This window comes from Botryllus schlosseri, chromosome 14, assembly GCF_051294905.1.
Source record: "Botryllus schlosseri isolate E-star chromosome 14, Bs_hap1, whole genome shotgun sequence".
In the NCBI taxonomy this organism is placed as follows: domain Eukaryota; kingdom Metazoa; phylum Chordata; class Ascidiacea; order Stolidobranchia; family Styelidae; genus Botryllus; species Botryllus schlosseri.
The window spans coordinates 17,085,140-17,102,180 of NC_137249.1; the positions used below are offsets into that span (position 1 = coordinate 17,085,140).

General features: G+C 40.1%; 3 protein-coding genes and 1 long non-coding RNA gene across 4 annotated transcripts in view; 3 read left to right on the forward strand and 1 right to left on the reverse strand.

Moving 5' to 3' along the window:
- Positions 1-1,716: 1,716 nt before the first annotated feature.
- On the forward strand, positions 1,717-2,881 carry LOC145456428 (manganese-dependent ADP-ribose/CDP-alcohol diphosphatase-like). Its single transcript, XM_080334549.1, has one exon. The coding sequence runs from the start codon at positions 1,717-1,719 to the stop codon at positions 2,737-2,739; it is 1,023 nt and encodes a 340-aa protein (XP_080190675.1). The 3' UTR covers positions 2,740-2,881.
- Positions 2,882-2,926: 45 nt separating this feature from the next.
- Positions 2,927-4,661, forward strand: LOC145456437 (protein AMN1 homolog). The gene is made up of 2 exons (XM_080334560.1): positions 2,927-3,466; positions 3,531-4,661. The coding sequence occupies exons 1-2, from the start codon at positions 2,927-2,929 to the stop codon at positions 3,777-3,779; spliced, it is 789 nt and encodes a 262-aa protein (XP_080190686.1). The 3' UTR covers positions 3,780-4,661.
- LOC145456430 (peroxisome assembly protein 12-B-like) lies at positions 3,554-10,013 on the forward strand. Its single transcript, XM_080334551.1, has 6 exons — positions 3,554-3,692; positions 4,662-4,820; positions 6,274-6,761; positions 7,283-7,397; positions 7,891-7,976; positions 9,232-10,013. Exons 2-6 carry the CDS (start codon positions 4,683-4,685, stop codon positions 9,380-9,382), a joined length of 978 nt encoding a protein of 325 aa, XP_080190677.1. The 5' UTR covers positions 3,554-3,692; positions 4,662-4,682; the 3' UTR covers positions 9,383-10,013.
- A 6,039-nt stretch (positions 10,014-16,052) lies between these two features.
- LOC145456454 (uncharacterized) overlaps positions 16,053-17,041 on the reverse strand; it is a 156,421-nt gene continuing 155,432 nt past the window's right edge. The window contains exon 2 of the long non-coding RNA XR_013920605.1: positions 16,053-16,579. This is a non-coding gene — a long non-coding RNA (uncharacterized LOC145456454). The remainder of the gene's footprint in view (positions 16,580-17,041) is intronic.

Sequence of the window (17,041 nt, forward strand, 5' to 3'; positions counted from 1 at the left end):
TGAAGTACAATCCCTCTGTCATGCATTTGACTTCGTAACTATAACATGTACATGCAATTGAAGTCTTACCTAGAGTATCTGCGTCATTCTGACTCGAACAAATTTGGACTGTACTATTGAACTAGGTCATATTCATATGAACAATGAACATACTTAAAACTCTGATAACAAACTGGAAATAATAGAAAATTTTATTTTAATATCTCTTTTTAAAGTATCAGCTACCATTCTCGTCTTCTCGATAGAAAATGATGATTTATGCAAGTTCAGTATTATAGTAACATCGGTAAGCACTAAGTTGGAATAGTGCAGTGAAACCTTGAATGAATTTCATCTGGACTACAATATCATTGTACAGTATACAGTATTATTGATATTTAGATTAGGCTACTGTCCGTTATCTAGAGGCAGGCTCAGGCTTAAATCCTTATTCCTGTTGTCATCATAGCGTTGAAACAGAACAGTCTATTGATATATTCGAAAACTTGAACATACCACAATTGGAGTTCAGGCCGATCGTGAAACTGTGTCTCTATAGTGAAATACTCCATATTGCCATCAGCGTTGTGTGTACTGGTTTCAACTGACAAATTAGGCTGTGTAATCCTATATAATATCTTAAGCAATTTATTCATTACTGAAATGTGTTCATTATGTGAGTTTCTTTGCAATACTGCTGGTAATCATATGCTTTCCGTACCAGTATAGAAGATTAGGTATTGGGCAATGATTTTATTAGGGTGACTGTCTCGGGATGCAAACTTTCACTTTTATTGTCACTTTCGAGTTTACGATAGACTATTACACTTCCGACTTATAGAGCTGTTTGATTAGTGTGTAAGAGTGCAGTGTTTGAAATGTCTAGTCCATGCCCGTGGACAAATCAGACAAAGTGTTTGTAATATGACAGTTTTTGTGGTGCCCTCCATAATAATAACATCATTGATAAAAGTCATGTGTTTCAAGTAATTGTAGGTATGACGGCATTTGATTGGATTTGGGATATTTCTGTTAATACTTGCTTATGATTCAAATGACAGTGACCAGATCAAGGCAATTGCTTTTACTTGATGGTATCACAGCCGAGTGTAAAATCGAACAATTGTAACAAAGGACCACAGATTGGTTGCAACCAATAGAGTGTATGCATGTCGTCACTATGTGCTGTAACAGTAGTTTCCATGCTTTTTTTTTAGTAGGGCCTAACATTTTGAGACAATAATGCCGATTTCAGTGATTTTTATCCTACCAGACTTAAGTACCTACATCACTTGCCTTCGAATTCTCGCAGAGATTAGCCCGTGTTTTTTTTTCAACAAAATACTACCGTTTTGTATCCATCCCATTAATTTTGATGCACTTTTTTTGTCACTGTGGTCAACGTCGACAATGTTAATGTTGTATCGCTGCAATTGCCAAGACTGCTTGTTGACATGATCTTGAACAATCTATATTGCGTAATATATCATGGAGTCTATCGGACTCGGTAACCTGCATGGTGTTTTAATTTGTAAATGTACGTTTGTGTAAGCAATTTATGCTAGCTATCCAAAATCTTTTGTAAATTTCACTGCATATATGTCATTGTAATAGAAGCCTTTGACTTTGTAATACACGCCATCATATCTCAATTTTTGTGTCTGCATAGTTAGAATTGGTGGAGTTCAGACATATCTCATATGTTGTACCATTATTATTGTTATACCAGATTCTGCAATGGTAGATGTCTCTAGACTGTTGTTTTCGTTTGGGGTAATCACAGACATTCAATATGCAGATCGCGAAGATGGAATGAATTTTGCTCAGACGCGAATGCGATTTTATCGGAAGTCGTTGCAATGTTTGGATCAAGCCATTAGTTATTGGAATGCTAACGAAAAGACAAAGTTTCTGCTGCAGCTCGGAGATGTTATTGATGGGTCGTGCAAACGTAGCGATACTTCTTCCGAGTGCTTTCAAAGATTGTGTCAGACTTTCGCGAAATACCGTGGTCACGTGGCGCATTGCTGGGGCAATCACGAACTGTATAACTTTTCCAGAGAGCAATTGATGGCATCAAATTGTTACAGTAATGTTGTTCTTGAAGGTGATGTCTGTGCCAGCCTTGAAATGATATTTGCCACGTGTTCTGATTTGAAAGACGACCAGTTGTGTTGCTACCATTTTTCACCCTGTGAAGGTTTTCGTTTCGTTGTAATCGATTGCTATGATATCAGCGCTCACGGCCGTGTTGAATCACACCCAAAATGTAAGCAAGCGGCTGAGTTTTTGAGTAGGATGAACCCCAACCATGATCAAAACGATCACCGAAATGCTAGTTTGCCTCATCATGTTAAATACAACGGATCCCTGAGTTCGCAACAAATCAAATGGCTAGAAAGCACGTTAGAAAATTCGGAAAGAAAATTTGAGAAAGTAATAATTAGCGGGCATATCCCAGTGCATCCTGAAGCTACCGGGGCATCAACTTGTTTATTGTGGAATTATGAGGAGGTGTTAGATGTGATTGATCGACACGGTTGCGTTGTGGCGTATTTTGCGGGACATGACCATGAGGGCGCTCGGAAATTTCGAAGTTCTAACGGGGTTCATCATTGTACTTTTGAATCTGTTTTGGAAGCGGTACCTGCATCGCAGGGCGGTAATGAAACTGCGTTTGCAACCATCGATGTATACGGTGACAAAATGGTGATTCGTGGGAAAGGCGATATCAAATCAGGTGTTCTAACATTTCGCTAAATGGACGTTGCACTTTAGAAAATGACAGAGTAATTGAAAACAATAGTGTTACCTGACTATTATGCATATTTGTAACATAACGTATATTATAAGGCACTTATCGACTACGAACCAATGCAATGGTAATATGATTTGTTTGTAGTGTCTCTTGGCTACCATATCATAAAATATTTATAGCGTTCGCGCGATGAGCTTCCAAAATCAATCCGTGTCCACCCTTTTGGAATTATCTTTATGGATTATTGCCGGCAAGCCTTCCTTGTATCAGCACGGCTTTGTGAAGTTACCTCCAAGAGTGAAGAGTAAACTCTTACAAATCCTATCCAAAAGAGGTCTTCTTAACGATGAAAATATCCGTTCCTGTCTACACAAATTCACCAGAGAACTGGAATTGACCGATTGCGACATTTCCGATTCCGGGTTGGAAGAAATAGCAAAGGCTTGTAACCTTTTACAAAAATTGGATTTGAATTCGCCCAAACAAACTAGAGACAATGTTACAAACAACGGCGTTATATCAATCGCGAGAAGCTGTGCGACACTACAAGTTCTTTATCTTAGAAGGTGTTCGAACATTAGTGACGCTGCCATTGCCAAAGTCGCGATTTCTTGCAGATATTTGCGATTTCTCAATCTTGGCGGATGCCCGATGATATCAGACGGTAGTCTGAATGCACTCGCAATAAACTGCTGGGTTTTAGAGAGCGTGAATGTATCGTCGACGAATGTTAGTGTGAAATGTTTTCTTCCCGGATATGATTCATATATAATACCTGGAAATTATTTTGCAGATATCCGATGTTGGCGTGCTTACCCTGTGTAAAGGAAAGTGCCGTGTCAGTCTGAGGGAATTTCATATGGCGAAATGTCGCGACATCACTGACAAATCTGTGGTTACTGTGGCCAGGTGTTGTCCGAAGATGCAAATATTGATCTTTCACGGTTGCCCGAAAGTAACTGAAGCTTCCAGATCTGCATTAGAAGATATGATTAATCGAAATGTGAAGAATGTGAAACACATTACCTGGACTGTCTACTAAGACCTCCTGATCTGTTTTTTTTTTTTGAAGTTTTGGGATTTGATGCATCAACCATTGTCTGTCTTGGCTATGGAAATTGTCATGGTCGTTTATAAATATTGAACTCTACAGATATTTCGCAAGTGTTCCGTCTTCTGTGTATCGTGCTACACTGTACACAGTGTACACAGTGTCGCTTCATGGTATTTCGACTTCAGAAAACAAAATATTTCCTAATTTGGATTTGGATTCACCTTGATTATCTTATTACTGATATTCGCACTGATGAGAATGAGCTGAAAAACTTGGAAGTGGGTAAATTATACAAGTTCAAGTTATGGTTTGCAGCAGAACGTAATTATGATGGATGGACAGTGCGTGCTATGCATGTGACATCACAGATACACTGTTTACTCCTCTTTATTCCAACAGCTAGGCCTACTCTCAACTTGTGAATAAGAGATATGAAGTAACTGCTATCGTTACCCTTAGTATTGTAATGGTTAAGCTACCGAGTCTAAACTCTTTGATTCAAAAATAATAACCAACTAGAATACTGAATTACCTCTTGCGAATTATGAAGTCCCTTGCTGGAAACCACAGACACAATACCTGAAATTGAATTTGCAGTAGGCTAACCTTTAAATTTCTGTTTCATTTCAAAGTGAACTGAGCATTCGTGCATATTGCTCTGATGATTTGATGTCTAGGAACTAGCATTTGTAGATGTTTATTCAACTCCTGTTACATTACCTGAAAACTGAAATATTTTACGATGTCACTGTGCTTCTCAATGTTTCTTTTGAATGCAATGTTTCTTTTGAATGAATTCATCTTATTAGACTGTGGTGTTTGGCTGAATTGAAGTGGTACGCTTCGGTTATTACATGACTTTATTTTTAGGTTTAACGTTCGTCATACATAATGACCGAGATATTTTCCGATTCGCTTCAAACTGCGATAGCCACGCAACAAGAATATCGGCTTCCGTCAATATTTGAAATATTTGCTCAAGAGAATCTCAGGAATTCCGTGAGACCAGCATTTGAACATCTAACTAAGGTAAGCAGGCAATTTAATAATATGCGTCTATTTCGTATTATGCGTATAAGTTACTGTTAGCTGTTACATGAAGCCTAAAACTGTAAAAAATGCCTTGATAGTGGTAAAAGCAACTTTTCAAATATGACCGGTGACCGCATTTGGACAAGCATAATAAAATTGGATTTCCTAAATCCGTAGAATACTTGAAGATTCAGTAAATCAATCTTATGGCTATTGCTCTCCCCATCAAATATTTTTAGTCACGGTATGTGTCACACTCGTATTTCACAATCGATTTTTTGCTCTTGTGTTCAATGTAACATTGCTTATTGGGTTGGTCAAAATCGAGTACCTGAGTGATTGGGATCTGAGTTATGTATTAGGCTTTTAGTCAAGGATCAGTCAATATGATGTCATGACAGTATGGGTGCTTTAAAAAGTTCAGATATTTTCCTTTGATGTGACCACAAAAATAGAGTACGAGTTGGGCACCACATTCAAGATAACCTAGCATTTTTTTGACCATACCAACCCCGTTGCGCTTTGAGACAATGCTGCGATTCGGTCACTACCTCACAAAAACTATCGACTATCTCAACTCAAATCAATAACACTACTTCCCGATCCCACACAATGCACAGTAAGACTGTGACTATTAGTGTGTTTAGGTAATAACCCCAATCACACTAAGATCTGTAAGAATAAGGAAATGAATGGACCCAACCATCTTTCAGCTGCTGCATGCAGCCCAAAGCCTGGCAACTGCAAGTGAAGCACGACTTTTGTAACGGCCGCTTAATGTCCAATTATAATGAGCCATAATAGGAGAAGGAAACATATTTACCAGTGTTGTAACCGATTCACAAGGACCCGAGTCACAAGTCAATCTCACTTTTCTAGTTTTGACTTGAGTCAAGTCGAGTCATTTTACATTCACCACCGAGTCCAAGTCAGTGAGGAGAGGTTTGAGTCATAGTGTTATGGTGTGTCCGAGTCCAAGTTATTTTGTGTTCAGTTTTTAGTTCAATCTGGTTCAACACACTTTTTTCAACTCTGCTCAGTGATATAGAATGACTCGCATTCATAATATTGTAATTTTCCTCAGTCCTAACAGTTTCTCTGACCATCTTTTCTAAGTATCAGGACTGATAGACGAAATACCAATAATGTAGTGACTTTACTTTTCTTCGAAGTTAAAAGGAAATGTCTGTCTTGCCCGTCCTAGTCTTGAGTCATATGACTTGGTTAAAGTCATGCACGGTCAGAGTCATGCACAATGACTCAAGTACAAGTCGAGTCAATACACAAATTGACTCGAGTCAAGTCATTTTACGCATTTGAAAAAATGACTCAAGTAAAGTCACAAAAAAATCGTGAGTCGAGCTGGACTCAAGTCGAGTCATTACAACCCTGATGTCTACAGCATAACAAAAGTTGAGATGCAGCACCAACTTTGTCGATATTGTAACAGGTGATATCCACTAACCATCCAGAACGTTTCGGCTGGCTAGCGAGATGGTTCGATGAGGCCTTCACGGCAGTCGAGATGCTGGTGCAGCACCATTTTCTGCTAGCCCACACCGCTTCTTACTCGGAAATGTATTACGGCCTGCGGCGCAAAATTAAGGGACTCGCCGTGCAATCTCATCTTCAATTGGACAGACGACGTCACTTGTTGTCCCTTGTCTCGCTCTGTATTTTTCCGTACTTTGAAATCAAAATGCGTAAAGCCTACGAGGAGACGAAAGAATCTTTAGAGACCAGTCCGAATCGTAAACTTACCCGGGCGGGAAAGATATTTTTGTGGCTGTACCCTGTGTTGACGGCGGCGTGGAACGTGTGGAGGTTATATCTGCTTTTCACCTATGCCATTCAAAACAACAAGTACCCGGACCCGTTTTTCAAGATGCTTAGAATCAAACTGGTCATCGAAGACCCAAACGCTTCAAGAGATGTTGGGTGAATATTATTTTTAATGCGTTCTGTTCTTGTGTTGGAATTCTGCAAGCCTAGAGTCACCAGGCATACGCTATAGGCTAGTATACTAATGACTACATGTCATTTATCATGTTTGGAGCGGGTCTATTAAAGAACCTTTTGATACGCTTGTAATCTTGGCCCGTAAGTCTTAACTTCCCGCAATCGCTACCTATTCACAGCTACCCCGAAGTCATGGGGTACGATGGAAATTAAAGTACAATAAAAATAAGTTAGTTCACGCCAACTCCGAGATAGTCCTTTCAACACGGGTAACAATAGCAAACTCCCTAGGCTAAGACATAATCTAAATCAATAACTATGCTAAGATATTCATATGCTACTAAATCTACTGGAGTGGAGTGGAGTCGGAGTTTCGTTAGATTTTCTATTGACTGCTTTGACCACTTCTGAGTGTAAGTGTATGCGATTAATGCGAGGGCCCTTAGAAATGCCGTGATCGTACAAATCTAAAATCAATTTGTGTTTCTTTTCCGCTGCAGCGCTTTCAGCAGAGTACTCACGAGAATGATCAGCGGCGGTGTTCACGCCGGTGTGTTCGTGCTGCAATTTATGGAGTGGTGGTATTCGGACAGCAATCGTGAGAATATGCAGAAAGTAAGTATGAGTTTTACTGTTGGTTGTCAAAAAACACAGGCTATACTTCATTTTCAATCAAATTTGTGTCTTTCTGACATGGTTGATCATGATTGTGGGCATTCCTTTCCATGAACAAATGGAATATGTCTTCTGTGGCTCGGGTCAAACTTATTACTGTGATTATTTTCACCCACAAGATAGCACAATGGTGCAGTGTCCAGCTTCTTGATTGGTAGGTCGTGGGTTCAATGTCCGGCTGTATCAGACCAAAGACTTGATCGTAAATCTGGTGTAGCATGGACAGGAAAAATGGTGTGGCCGACTATATATCGTTGCTGTTCATTCACATCTGCATCACGCAAGCACCTCTATCGTGCAGACAGAAATAAAAACACTACCTACTTACACAATAAGCTATCTGCATCTATTGTTTTAATTCAATGGTATTGTCAATCTATTTACAATCAGTAAATGCCTGCTGGGTTTTCGACATCACTGATGTGTCTTTCAGATAACACAGAGCTCGATACCGCCTCCTCCAGCTGCAGCCTGCGATAATGAAAATGCTGATAAAACTACGTGTCCTATATGTCACAGGTGAGATGTGATATAACTTGGTTTGATAGGAGCTACAATGCTTTAATCCGGGTCATAATGATTTGAATAGAGTAGGAAGAGTTGAAATTCTTGACTGTTCGAACTTCTAAATGCGCATAACCAAAAGCTCCAGTATTGGATCCTTGATATTTTAATGGCAATGAACAGGGTTATGATCCAAAACAGTTGTTCATTCGATGATCAATAAGAATCTTCAACAGAATTGTACAAATTCCGGGATTTTCATAATGCGCAACTAGAATTACTCACTTTTCAAAACTCGTAACTAGAATTCTAACCAATTATATTTATAAATATGCATTAACTAGATCAGTGGTTTCTAACGTGGGCGGTATCGCCTCCCAGGGGGCGATTTGGCGGTCTAGGGGGGCGAAAATGACGAAGGGGGCGATGACGCATCAAAACAGCTGACTTTTTTTGTCAACCCACAGAAATTTAGTTACAAAAGTGTCAAATTAGGCTTCGAGTCGGAAAGTTGACTTTTTTTTTAGTCAACCCGCCGATGATTATATTTTGTATGCCCAATTTTCGGTGCACAAAATTTGAGGGGCGATGATCGGTGTTGAGCTAGAAAAGGGGGCGATGGGACGAAAAAGGTTGGGAACCACTGAACTAGATGCTATTCCGAATCAACTTATTAATTTTGATTTTATCGGAATAAGATCGGTTTTCCAATGAACATCATTACGAGTTTAAAATATAGGGATTTCGACCCAAACCCCAACCCACCACTGCTGTGAGAACACACAACAGGACATCACATGTGTTTTGTAGCTGTTCAGCTGCTAAATATTTTCTTTAATGTACAACTAGAACTACTTGGTAGTTTTTTTGTCAAAACATGAGACACGTATAAAGTAGTTTGGAGATATGTTGCCATCATCTTTATGAGTGTAGTTGTCATAACAGCTACCTGAAAAAGGCTAATGCACCCTGCCATTTTAAAAGTATGCGACATCTCATCAAATCTGCGTTTTGAAATCACTCGAGTACTTTTAAAATCTTCATTTTCCACTTCTACTTAGTCGTTCTGTCTCAGAAATCGATACTTGACTACCAATGATAACGACGTTGACCACCTCTACCTGGCAAACAAGTATGCAGACTGACAAAATTAAAAGAACTTGAAGAAATCAGTTTATGGCAGAAGTGGTGTGCAAATGGCAATTATCTTACTGTAGAATTCACCAAGTGTGTCCGATTTATTCCAAGTATGCTTTTCTTATCGTTTCAGGCTTCGAACAAACGACACAGCCCTCTCTACGTCGGGATACGTGTTTTGTTATGTTTGTGCGTACCGGTTTGTGGCTGAACACGCAAAGTGTCCCGTCACAAATGTTCCGACCACTGTTAATCATCTTGTTAAGCTCTATCCGCCCCACTGATGCCATAGTAGTTTTTACAGTTTATGCAATCATGCTTATGGTATAAGCGTATGCTTTTCGCATCGCTAAATCATCCTGTGATTTGTCCACGTTATGAATGTTTTGAATTGAATCATTTATCTCTACTTTTGATATGGCAATGACAGCGCTCAGTGTAAATGTTCGTCATGTGGTAATGAGGATGATTAATTTTCCTTGTCAGAATTCAGCATCAATTTCGATTTTTTTACAGTAACACTGCTATAGATAACGATGTGAATTGTCTTCTAACACTAATTCAACAGTACTTTTTGATCCGATGTCAATTTCTCTGCTAAAATGAAGCTCGCCCTACTTTTCACCCTGTTGCGCGGAATGAAGTGTAACAGAAGCCACTGTGATGATAGTAATTTATGGTATCTGCAATATTTATGCTGAATTTGTAGAGCCTTTATATCATTTTTACTGACTGATCAGTTGATCGTGTGATGCAATTTTTCTATAATTTGTGCTGCTGCAGTTCGTTTCGCTTATGCTTCATTGCAAATGAAAATGCCACAGATGAATTGATATCAATTAGGTACATTTGATTTCTCTGTAGTCTGTAAGTGTTGTTGTATGTCACAATACAGTGTTGTGTGTGCACTCTGAATTTGTCCATGGTGGTAGGATGCAGCTGATCTGGAGGACTGCGTTGAGAGACCGATCTTCAAAAGACATCGTATGGGTCACCAAGCCGTATTTCCCACTGTGGATTTTGTATGATAGTCATAGTCACTAGTGGGCGAGCGTCTTTTGAATACATGAAAACTGTGCGTAATGTGAACAGATAGAGACGAGATTCATTCATTTATCATTATTTTCATCGATTCAGAACATCGCAAGATTGAGATGCAATGGAATTATAGGAAGGACTCGAGACGACATGGTGAAGTCAGTTTGAACCCCCACCTACAAAAGTTCACTGATGTGTGTATCGTCACTTCGTGTAGTATATTATGTGAATGAAAACGAAAGACATTGCATTTTTTTTAATTTCGTGGTGCTCTACAGCAGATGCTTTTAAACTGGGGATCGTAGACCCCTGGGACGAACTCGAACTATAGTTCTAAATGTTCTTCGAAAGGCAGATGTTGAAACTACAACTATAAAACTACGTTTATACTTTATACCATACGTCGTCATTTTTTACTTGTATCAACTTCCAACAGAAGTCACTATAGCCACAAGGGCGGTACGGGCACTAAAAATTATCATCGTGGGCTGGGCGAAAGCTAAGACCATTTTCTTAGTTATCAGCTTCAAAATTTCGCTGCGAGCCTACTCGGAATTTCTGGCTGCCCTACGGCAATTTGTCTCGGACTAAAGGAAACGATTGGGCGTCGACACAACCATCCAAAATATTTTAAGGCTTCGCTCTCAAAATGTTTGAGAACGCCTGATCTTGCTAAATCCATTTCTGCAGGCTTATTGCGCCTATGGCCCACCGTTGTGGCCCAGGATTTTTAATATACACTCCATTCAGAGATTGATTGGCGGTGATAGGAGCAGCGATTCTGAAGTCGAGAGTTTGTCTATATATATATAAGAACAAAATTTGGTTTAAAACCGTGCTCTTCAGCCTTCACCCTAGCGCAGTGCTTCCCAACCTTTTTCAGTTCGTGACCCACCATGAGCTATGACCGAACATATTAGAACGTAATTCAACGTACAATGACATGAGTCGTGTGAGTGACGAATTGAATTAGACGCTTACAAGAGAAATTGTGCGACAATTTGAGAATACGAGTGTACCAAGCTGACAAGAATGCTCCTAATAGTGGTTTACAAACGAGAAAGCGGGTATTCAAGTATAGTAGGCTAATAATTCGTCGTTTACGTAGTACATAAAAGGGTCTCGAGTAGGGTTGCATTTAAAACAAATATCAATTTAAAACAAACGTTTAAAACACTTCTTTCAAAGCCATGACGTCACGAATATTCAACTGTGACGGCATAGTGAATTGGCATTGACAACTGAAAATATAGGGTAAACAATAAACATAGCTCCTTTGACGAAATGTCTGTGCCGTTGCTGTTGAACCGACTATTTTGAGGGTTCCAGCCCTCCCATATCGATGTACGTCGGCTATATCGGGTGGAAATTGCCAGCAGGCTCATACAGCATGTGTTTTGGAAAGCAGGGTTTTAATGACTCGAGTCGTGGTTCGACTCGAGTCACGATATTCTGATGACTCGACCTGACTCGGGTCATTTTCTCAAAATACGGAAATGGACCGACTCGACTCGAGTCAATCTGTGTATTGGCTCGACTTGGACTCAGGTCATTGCGCATGACCCGAACCAAGTTATATGACTCGAGACCAGACATTGGGTAATCGCGATTAGTAATCGTAATCGATTACGACGATTACAGCATTTTCAAATAATCGTAATCGTAATCGACTACTTCCCATATTTAATCGATTTCTCTGTGAAAGAACGATTATTTTTATTTTTGCAAGGACTATGACATAAACTGAACATTCGTGAACAAGGAAGAGATATTATACTGAGTTCGTGATCGCACAAACGTCTGATTTCCAAACGCCACAGCTCATTATTACGTCAGAAGCAGCCTATTAGCTTTGCGCGTCATTGCGTAAGAAGTATTCACACTAAATAGATATTCGATGTACTTGTACATACGTCGCACATTAGTGTCATTGTAAGAACACCCGTCGTGCTATATATCAGGTTATCAACACGTTCCACACGCCACTACCTCGCAGCAGGATAATTTATCTCCGCTCTGCCTAGTTTAAAATAGTAACTTATGTTTGATGTTTGGTTATGCTTATGCTCAGTTAAACGCAATTTGACCGTCGCTGCTCGGCGAGCAGTAGGCCTTTCTAGTACGTACGTACATCAATATTTGAAATTTTGTACTCGTCAAATAAAACGTTGCGATTTCCACGACGAAACAGTAAAAATCAACAGCTTGTGATGTATATATATCAAAACCGAGCCGTTTTTGCCGTTTCTCGTAACGGCAGCTTGCAGTACAATATCTGTATGAAGTTGAAGGCACAATTTTATGTTCGCTTCGTCTTATTCTCATATGACTCTACTTGAAACGGGTGCCAATCTTTACTCAACATTGGGACTTGCCGCCATGGCCATGAGCCTATATATCATGTTCGCATGGGCTGTAGCTGGAATTAGGATAAAACAGCAGTTCGTCCCCCATAGGGATTTAATCGCAAGTTGAAGACTGAATTTCGTCAATAATTGCATTATATTACTATTGATTTTTAATCCTCTCTCGGCCCCCGATGGTCAGATTCACCTATAGAGTTTGTTTGTTTGAGGTTTGGTGTTTGTCGACTACAACGGTTAGTTACACAAGGCCGATTTTCTTCATTTTTGATTCCGTATCTGCCGACTTGTAGCACGGCCCATCTTCTAGGCTTATTGTAAGACACCGCTTACGCGGAAGAGGCGGCGAGGAGGAGCCTAGATAAAACTCCAACACTTGGAAAGGATTTCTGAAGTCGACCTCGGTCGGACTCGAACCCGCAACCGTGGACTATGCCACAGCGCTATCTCGCCACAGAATTACCTACGTGTAGAGCTGGGGCACGCAATTCATAATTATAACCTCTGGTATCTTGTTATAATTACTTTAGTGTGTGTTGTTAATTCGTGACCTCCGGTTTGTTATATAATAAAACGATATTGTAGTGGCTCAAGCGTAGCAGACTAGAAGAAAAACTTTCGTGAGACGCACAAACAAATTGTCATGTCTTTATATCTGACTGCATGTCTAGCAACTCAAGTTGTAAATTAACAGGGTCAGTGGCGACATTAACTACAATGGGACTTGAAAACATTTTCATCATGGGGAAAAAAGCAATCATTCCGTCAATGCGGCTGTTGAACTAACAATCAAGTCAAATGATCCATTGGTTTGATGGTCAGATACCTTTGTGAAACGTGTTGCGACACCACCTGCACTTAAATAAGTCTGATAATGAGCAGACTTAAATTTGAGTGACGATCCAAACGCATTTGAGTGTGAGCATACTTTTTGACGTGAGTTGAGTAACGAAATCGTTGCTGAGTAGAGAATCGCTACTCGACAGCAAAGGAATTGGTCTCCACCATTAATTATAAACTCCAGATTTCAAGCCAAGCAAGTGTAATTTTTGAAAATCAATTTTTTTGTTTGTTCTGAATTGATTTTATAATAGTTTTTTGGATTTTCCAACGTCAAGGGAAGCCGCAAGTAGGCTAGCTCGGAGCCGCATCGAGCTCTCAGAGCCGCGGTTGGGAATCACTGATCTAGAGAGGATTTTCAAATAAATTAGACCTCTCAAAAATACTCTATAACTTATGTTGGTTTGCGAAATACTTTTTGAGTCCCCTTCGAGCTCGCTCCCCCCCCCCCCCCCCCGTATTGGGAAATTTGGGGTGCGGTAATTATGGCATGGCAAGAATGCAAACCATTGGGCGCGATAAATTGACCCCTATAAAAATGGGCAATTGGTACATTATGACGTAACAAGCAAATGACGCATCTCTTTTAAAGGGAGTTTGTTATATCATTAGGCCTCTTCAGCGCAATCCATATATTGTCTTCCAACATAGCTTCTAAGATGCAAAACAAATGTAATCGTGAGTAATCGTGATTACTTTTCCAATGTAATCGTAATCGTAATCTACTACTTCCTGATGTTGCTGTAATCGTAATCGTAATCGTAATCGCGTCATTCATAATTAATCGTAATCGCGTCATTCATAATTAATCGTAATCGCAATCGATTACAATCATAAAGTAATCACCGCATGTCTGCTCGAGACACAGACGACCAAGACGGTCATTTCCTCGTAATCTCGAAGAATAGTTAAGTAACCACCCTATTGGGATTTCGACTATTGGTACTAGTACTTGAAAATGCAATCAGAAACTGCTGAAAGTGAGAGATAGGAGAGAGAGAGATATGATATTCTTTTTCGCCTGCACCATCGAGATGCTTTGACGACGGAGTTACGATACGGCCGTGAGGTCATCTATAGACTATAGTCCGCGCCCCCTTTTTCCCCTCCATGTTATCCGTGATTGCTGATCGCCTAGCAGGATAGCTGCGGATACCAATTTTCGAATCTCTGGTATGACCGGGCCGGGGATCGAACCCACAACCGTCGGAAAATTAGTATATTATAAATGCCCACCATTCAATATCACCAAACTGAGCTATAGCCTATAAAGTAAGTTTAACAAGATTTTAACTGGAAACTGAGCAGTCAAGACATTGACTTGGACTCGGACTCAAGTCATAATACCATGACTTGGACTCGACCTTCTGCTTGATGACTTGGACTCGGACTTGACTCGGTGGGGAGTTGAAAATGACTCGACTTGACTCGAGCAAAACTATAAAAGTGAAATTGACTTGTGACTCGGAGCCATGTGACTTGGCTAGGCTACAACCCCGTTGGAAAGTATTTACAGAATTACGGCTTAATCTTACAACTTATAAAACACTATTTTTTTAAAGGCCGTTGTTGAAAACATGTGTTGAACAAAGTGTTTTAAAACACCGTTTGTTTTAAATGCAATCATAGTCTCGAGTGTTGTTTGCCGAATACAGTCCGGCTGCATTGCATTTTCCAATTAATGTTCGCAATTTCATCGCATAGACAAAAACACACTGTTCAATTTCGCACACCTATTAAAATGACTATCACGAAAATCTAGTTCACTATAATTACTGTAAGTATGGGAAGGTCACTTTAATTCCGAAGAGGAGATCGAGAGGGTATGAGCCCGTCTAACTGTAAGAAGACTAGGTGTTTGGCATTTGTGGCAAATTGAATAAAAAAATTAAAAACCGTTACATTTAGAAATTCTTCACGGCCCGCCCGAAACAGCTTCGCGACCCACCGGTTGAGAAGCACTGCCTTAGCGTGTACCATTATATTTGATGTGTGTATTACCACATTGATGGGGTGAACCAGATACCACATTAACATGAGGGGACACAGTAGGATACTTTATCTCAAACGACCATTCACTTAATTCATCAACGGTATTTTTTCAGTTATGAAGCAAGAATGCTTCCTATGATCTACAACAGCTTCCAAAATCCAGAATTAATGGTCCATCAGAGAGAGATATGGTATTCTTTTTCGCCTGCACCATCGAGATGCTTTGACGACGGAGATGCGATACGGCCTTTATAGTAAGGTCATCTAGTCTGCACCCCGTTTTTTTTTCTCCTCCGTGCTATCCGTGATTGCGAAGCGCCTAGCAGGATAGCCGCGGATACCAGTTTTCGAGTCTTTGGTCTGACCCAGCCGGGGATCGAACCCACGACCTACCGATCGAGAAGCCGGACGCACAGCCATTACACTATCTCGCTCGGTATGTCCAAATTTAGATGTTTCGCGAATCCCCGATAAGTGCTTACCGGGCCCTCGATTCAAAACCACCATGCCAGATCGTGGTCCGGTAATCTCGGGCGCTGATTAGTATTTTGCATTAGCGTTTCATGTCTTGTAGCCTTACTTATCCTTATTCCTAATAGGATTACTGCGGATTCGGTGAATTTCGTGAATTGGGCTCCAGCTATATGTTGAAAATCCTCAAAATATACTGTCAAGAAATGTGCGCCCATCTGCAGCATCAAATTCAAAACACATAATAGAAAACGGTGTACAATGATGTATTCAGAATATATCCGTATAACGAGTATTCAAGCTTTGTTCCGCATTGCGTTAGCAGATGAGACGTTGGTTGAAGCGTTCCGGATACGGATACATTTCTTCATGTGGTTGTACAAAAAGATTATTTCTTCATCTCTTCAGTATTAAAATGTCGAGGTTAAGTAAGCGATATGAACGTGTGTTCAGTGCGACTGCAAGAAATAATGTCTATTGCGTGGCATAAATATTTAGCACATTTCGTCTCCTCCCATTATCTTCTCAGCGAAGTAGTTCGGAAGTTTGACAGCCTTCTCGAAAAACTCCACAAGCGATTTACAAGGATCTATGCACGCAGCGAACGGCATGCAAATTATGTAGAACCAGGCAATGAAGAAGGCAACAGGCCACCCGATGAATATCAGAAGCAGAGCCCACAGAATTGACCAAAGCACATTCCCCATCTTGGTGATATATCGTTCCCCGAGTGGACGATAGGCTATGCAGAACCAATATTCACGTAGGCTATATAAGCTGTAAAACCAAAATCATTTAGGTTTAGAAGTATTGCTCGTAATCAGCATGGGGTCACAGGACAGCCTAACACAAGTTCTCGAATTATATACTTCTCCGGGAATTAAAATTATTTGAGCAGCCGTAACAAACCAGTCACATATTGGTACAAAATACGAACGCTATAAAATATCAAATTATGCTTGAAATGGGCAGTGCACACAGAAGAGGCTCTCTAGACTGTGCATGGTACGATTTTTGTTACGAATCTAGCCACATTATAACTTTACGCTGAGCACAACGCTTCGAGTGCATGTATGCTCTTATCCGAATCGAGTATCAGATGAGATGATGATAGCACAATGATTCGAGTCAAGTAATGGGAGTCATGTTATCGAGAACCGAAATTGTCGATATACAATATACACCTCTTCCAACTGAGAGATAGTATATCAATGAGAATCGCCTTTTCGGTATACAGTA

Bases quoted from the DNA above. Each gene is read 5' to 3' on its own strand.
- LOC145456428 (XM_080334549.1), top strand. From the start codon at position 1,717: ATGGTAGATGTCTCTAGACTGTTGTTTTCGTTTGGGGTAATCACAGAC.
- LOC145456437 (XM_080334560.1), top strand. From the start codon at position 2,927: ATGAGCTTCCAAAATCAATCCGTGTCCACCCTTTTGGAATTATCTTTA. The intron at 3,467-3,530 runs GTTAGTGTGAAA...ATTATTTTGCAG, and splicing joins TGAATGTATCGTCGACGAAT to ATATCCGATGTTGGCGTGCT.
- LOC145456430 (XM_080334551.1), top strand. From the start codon at position 4,683: ATGACCGAGATATTTTCCGATTCGCTTCAAACTGCGATAGCCACGCAA. The intron at 4,821-6,273 runs GTAAGCAGGCAA...ATATTGTAACAG, and splicing joins CATTTGAACATCTAACTAAG to GTGATATCCACTAACCATCC. The intron at 6,762-7,282 runs GTGAATATTATT...TTTCCGCTGCAG, and splicing joins AACGCTTCAAGAGATGTTGG to CGCTTTCAGCAGAGTACTCA.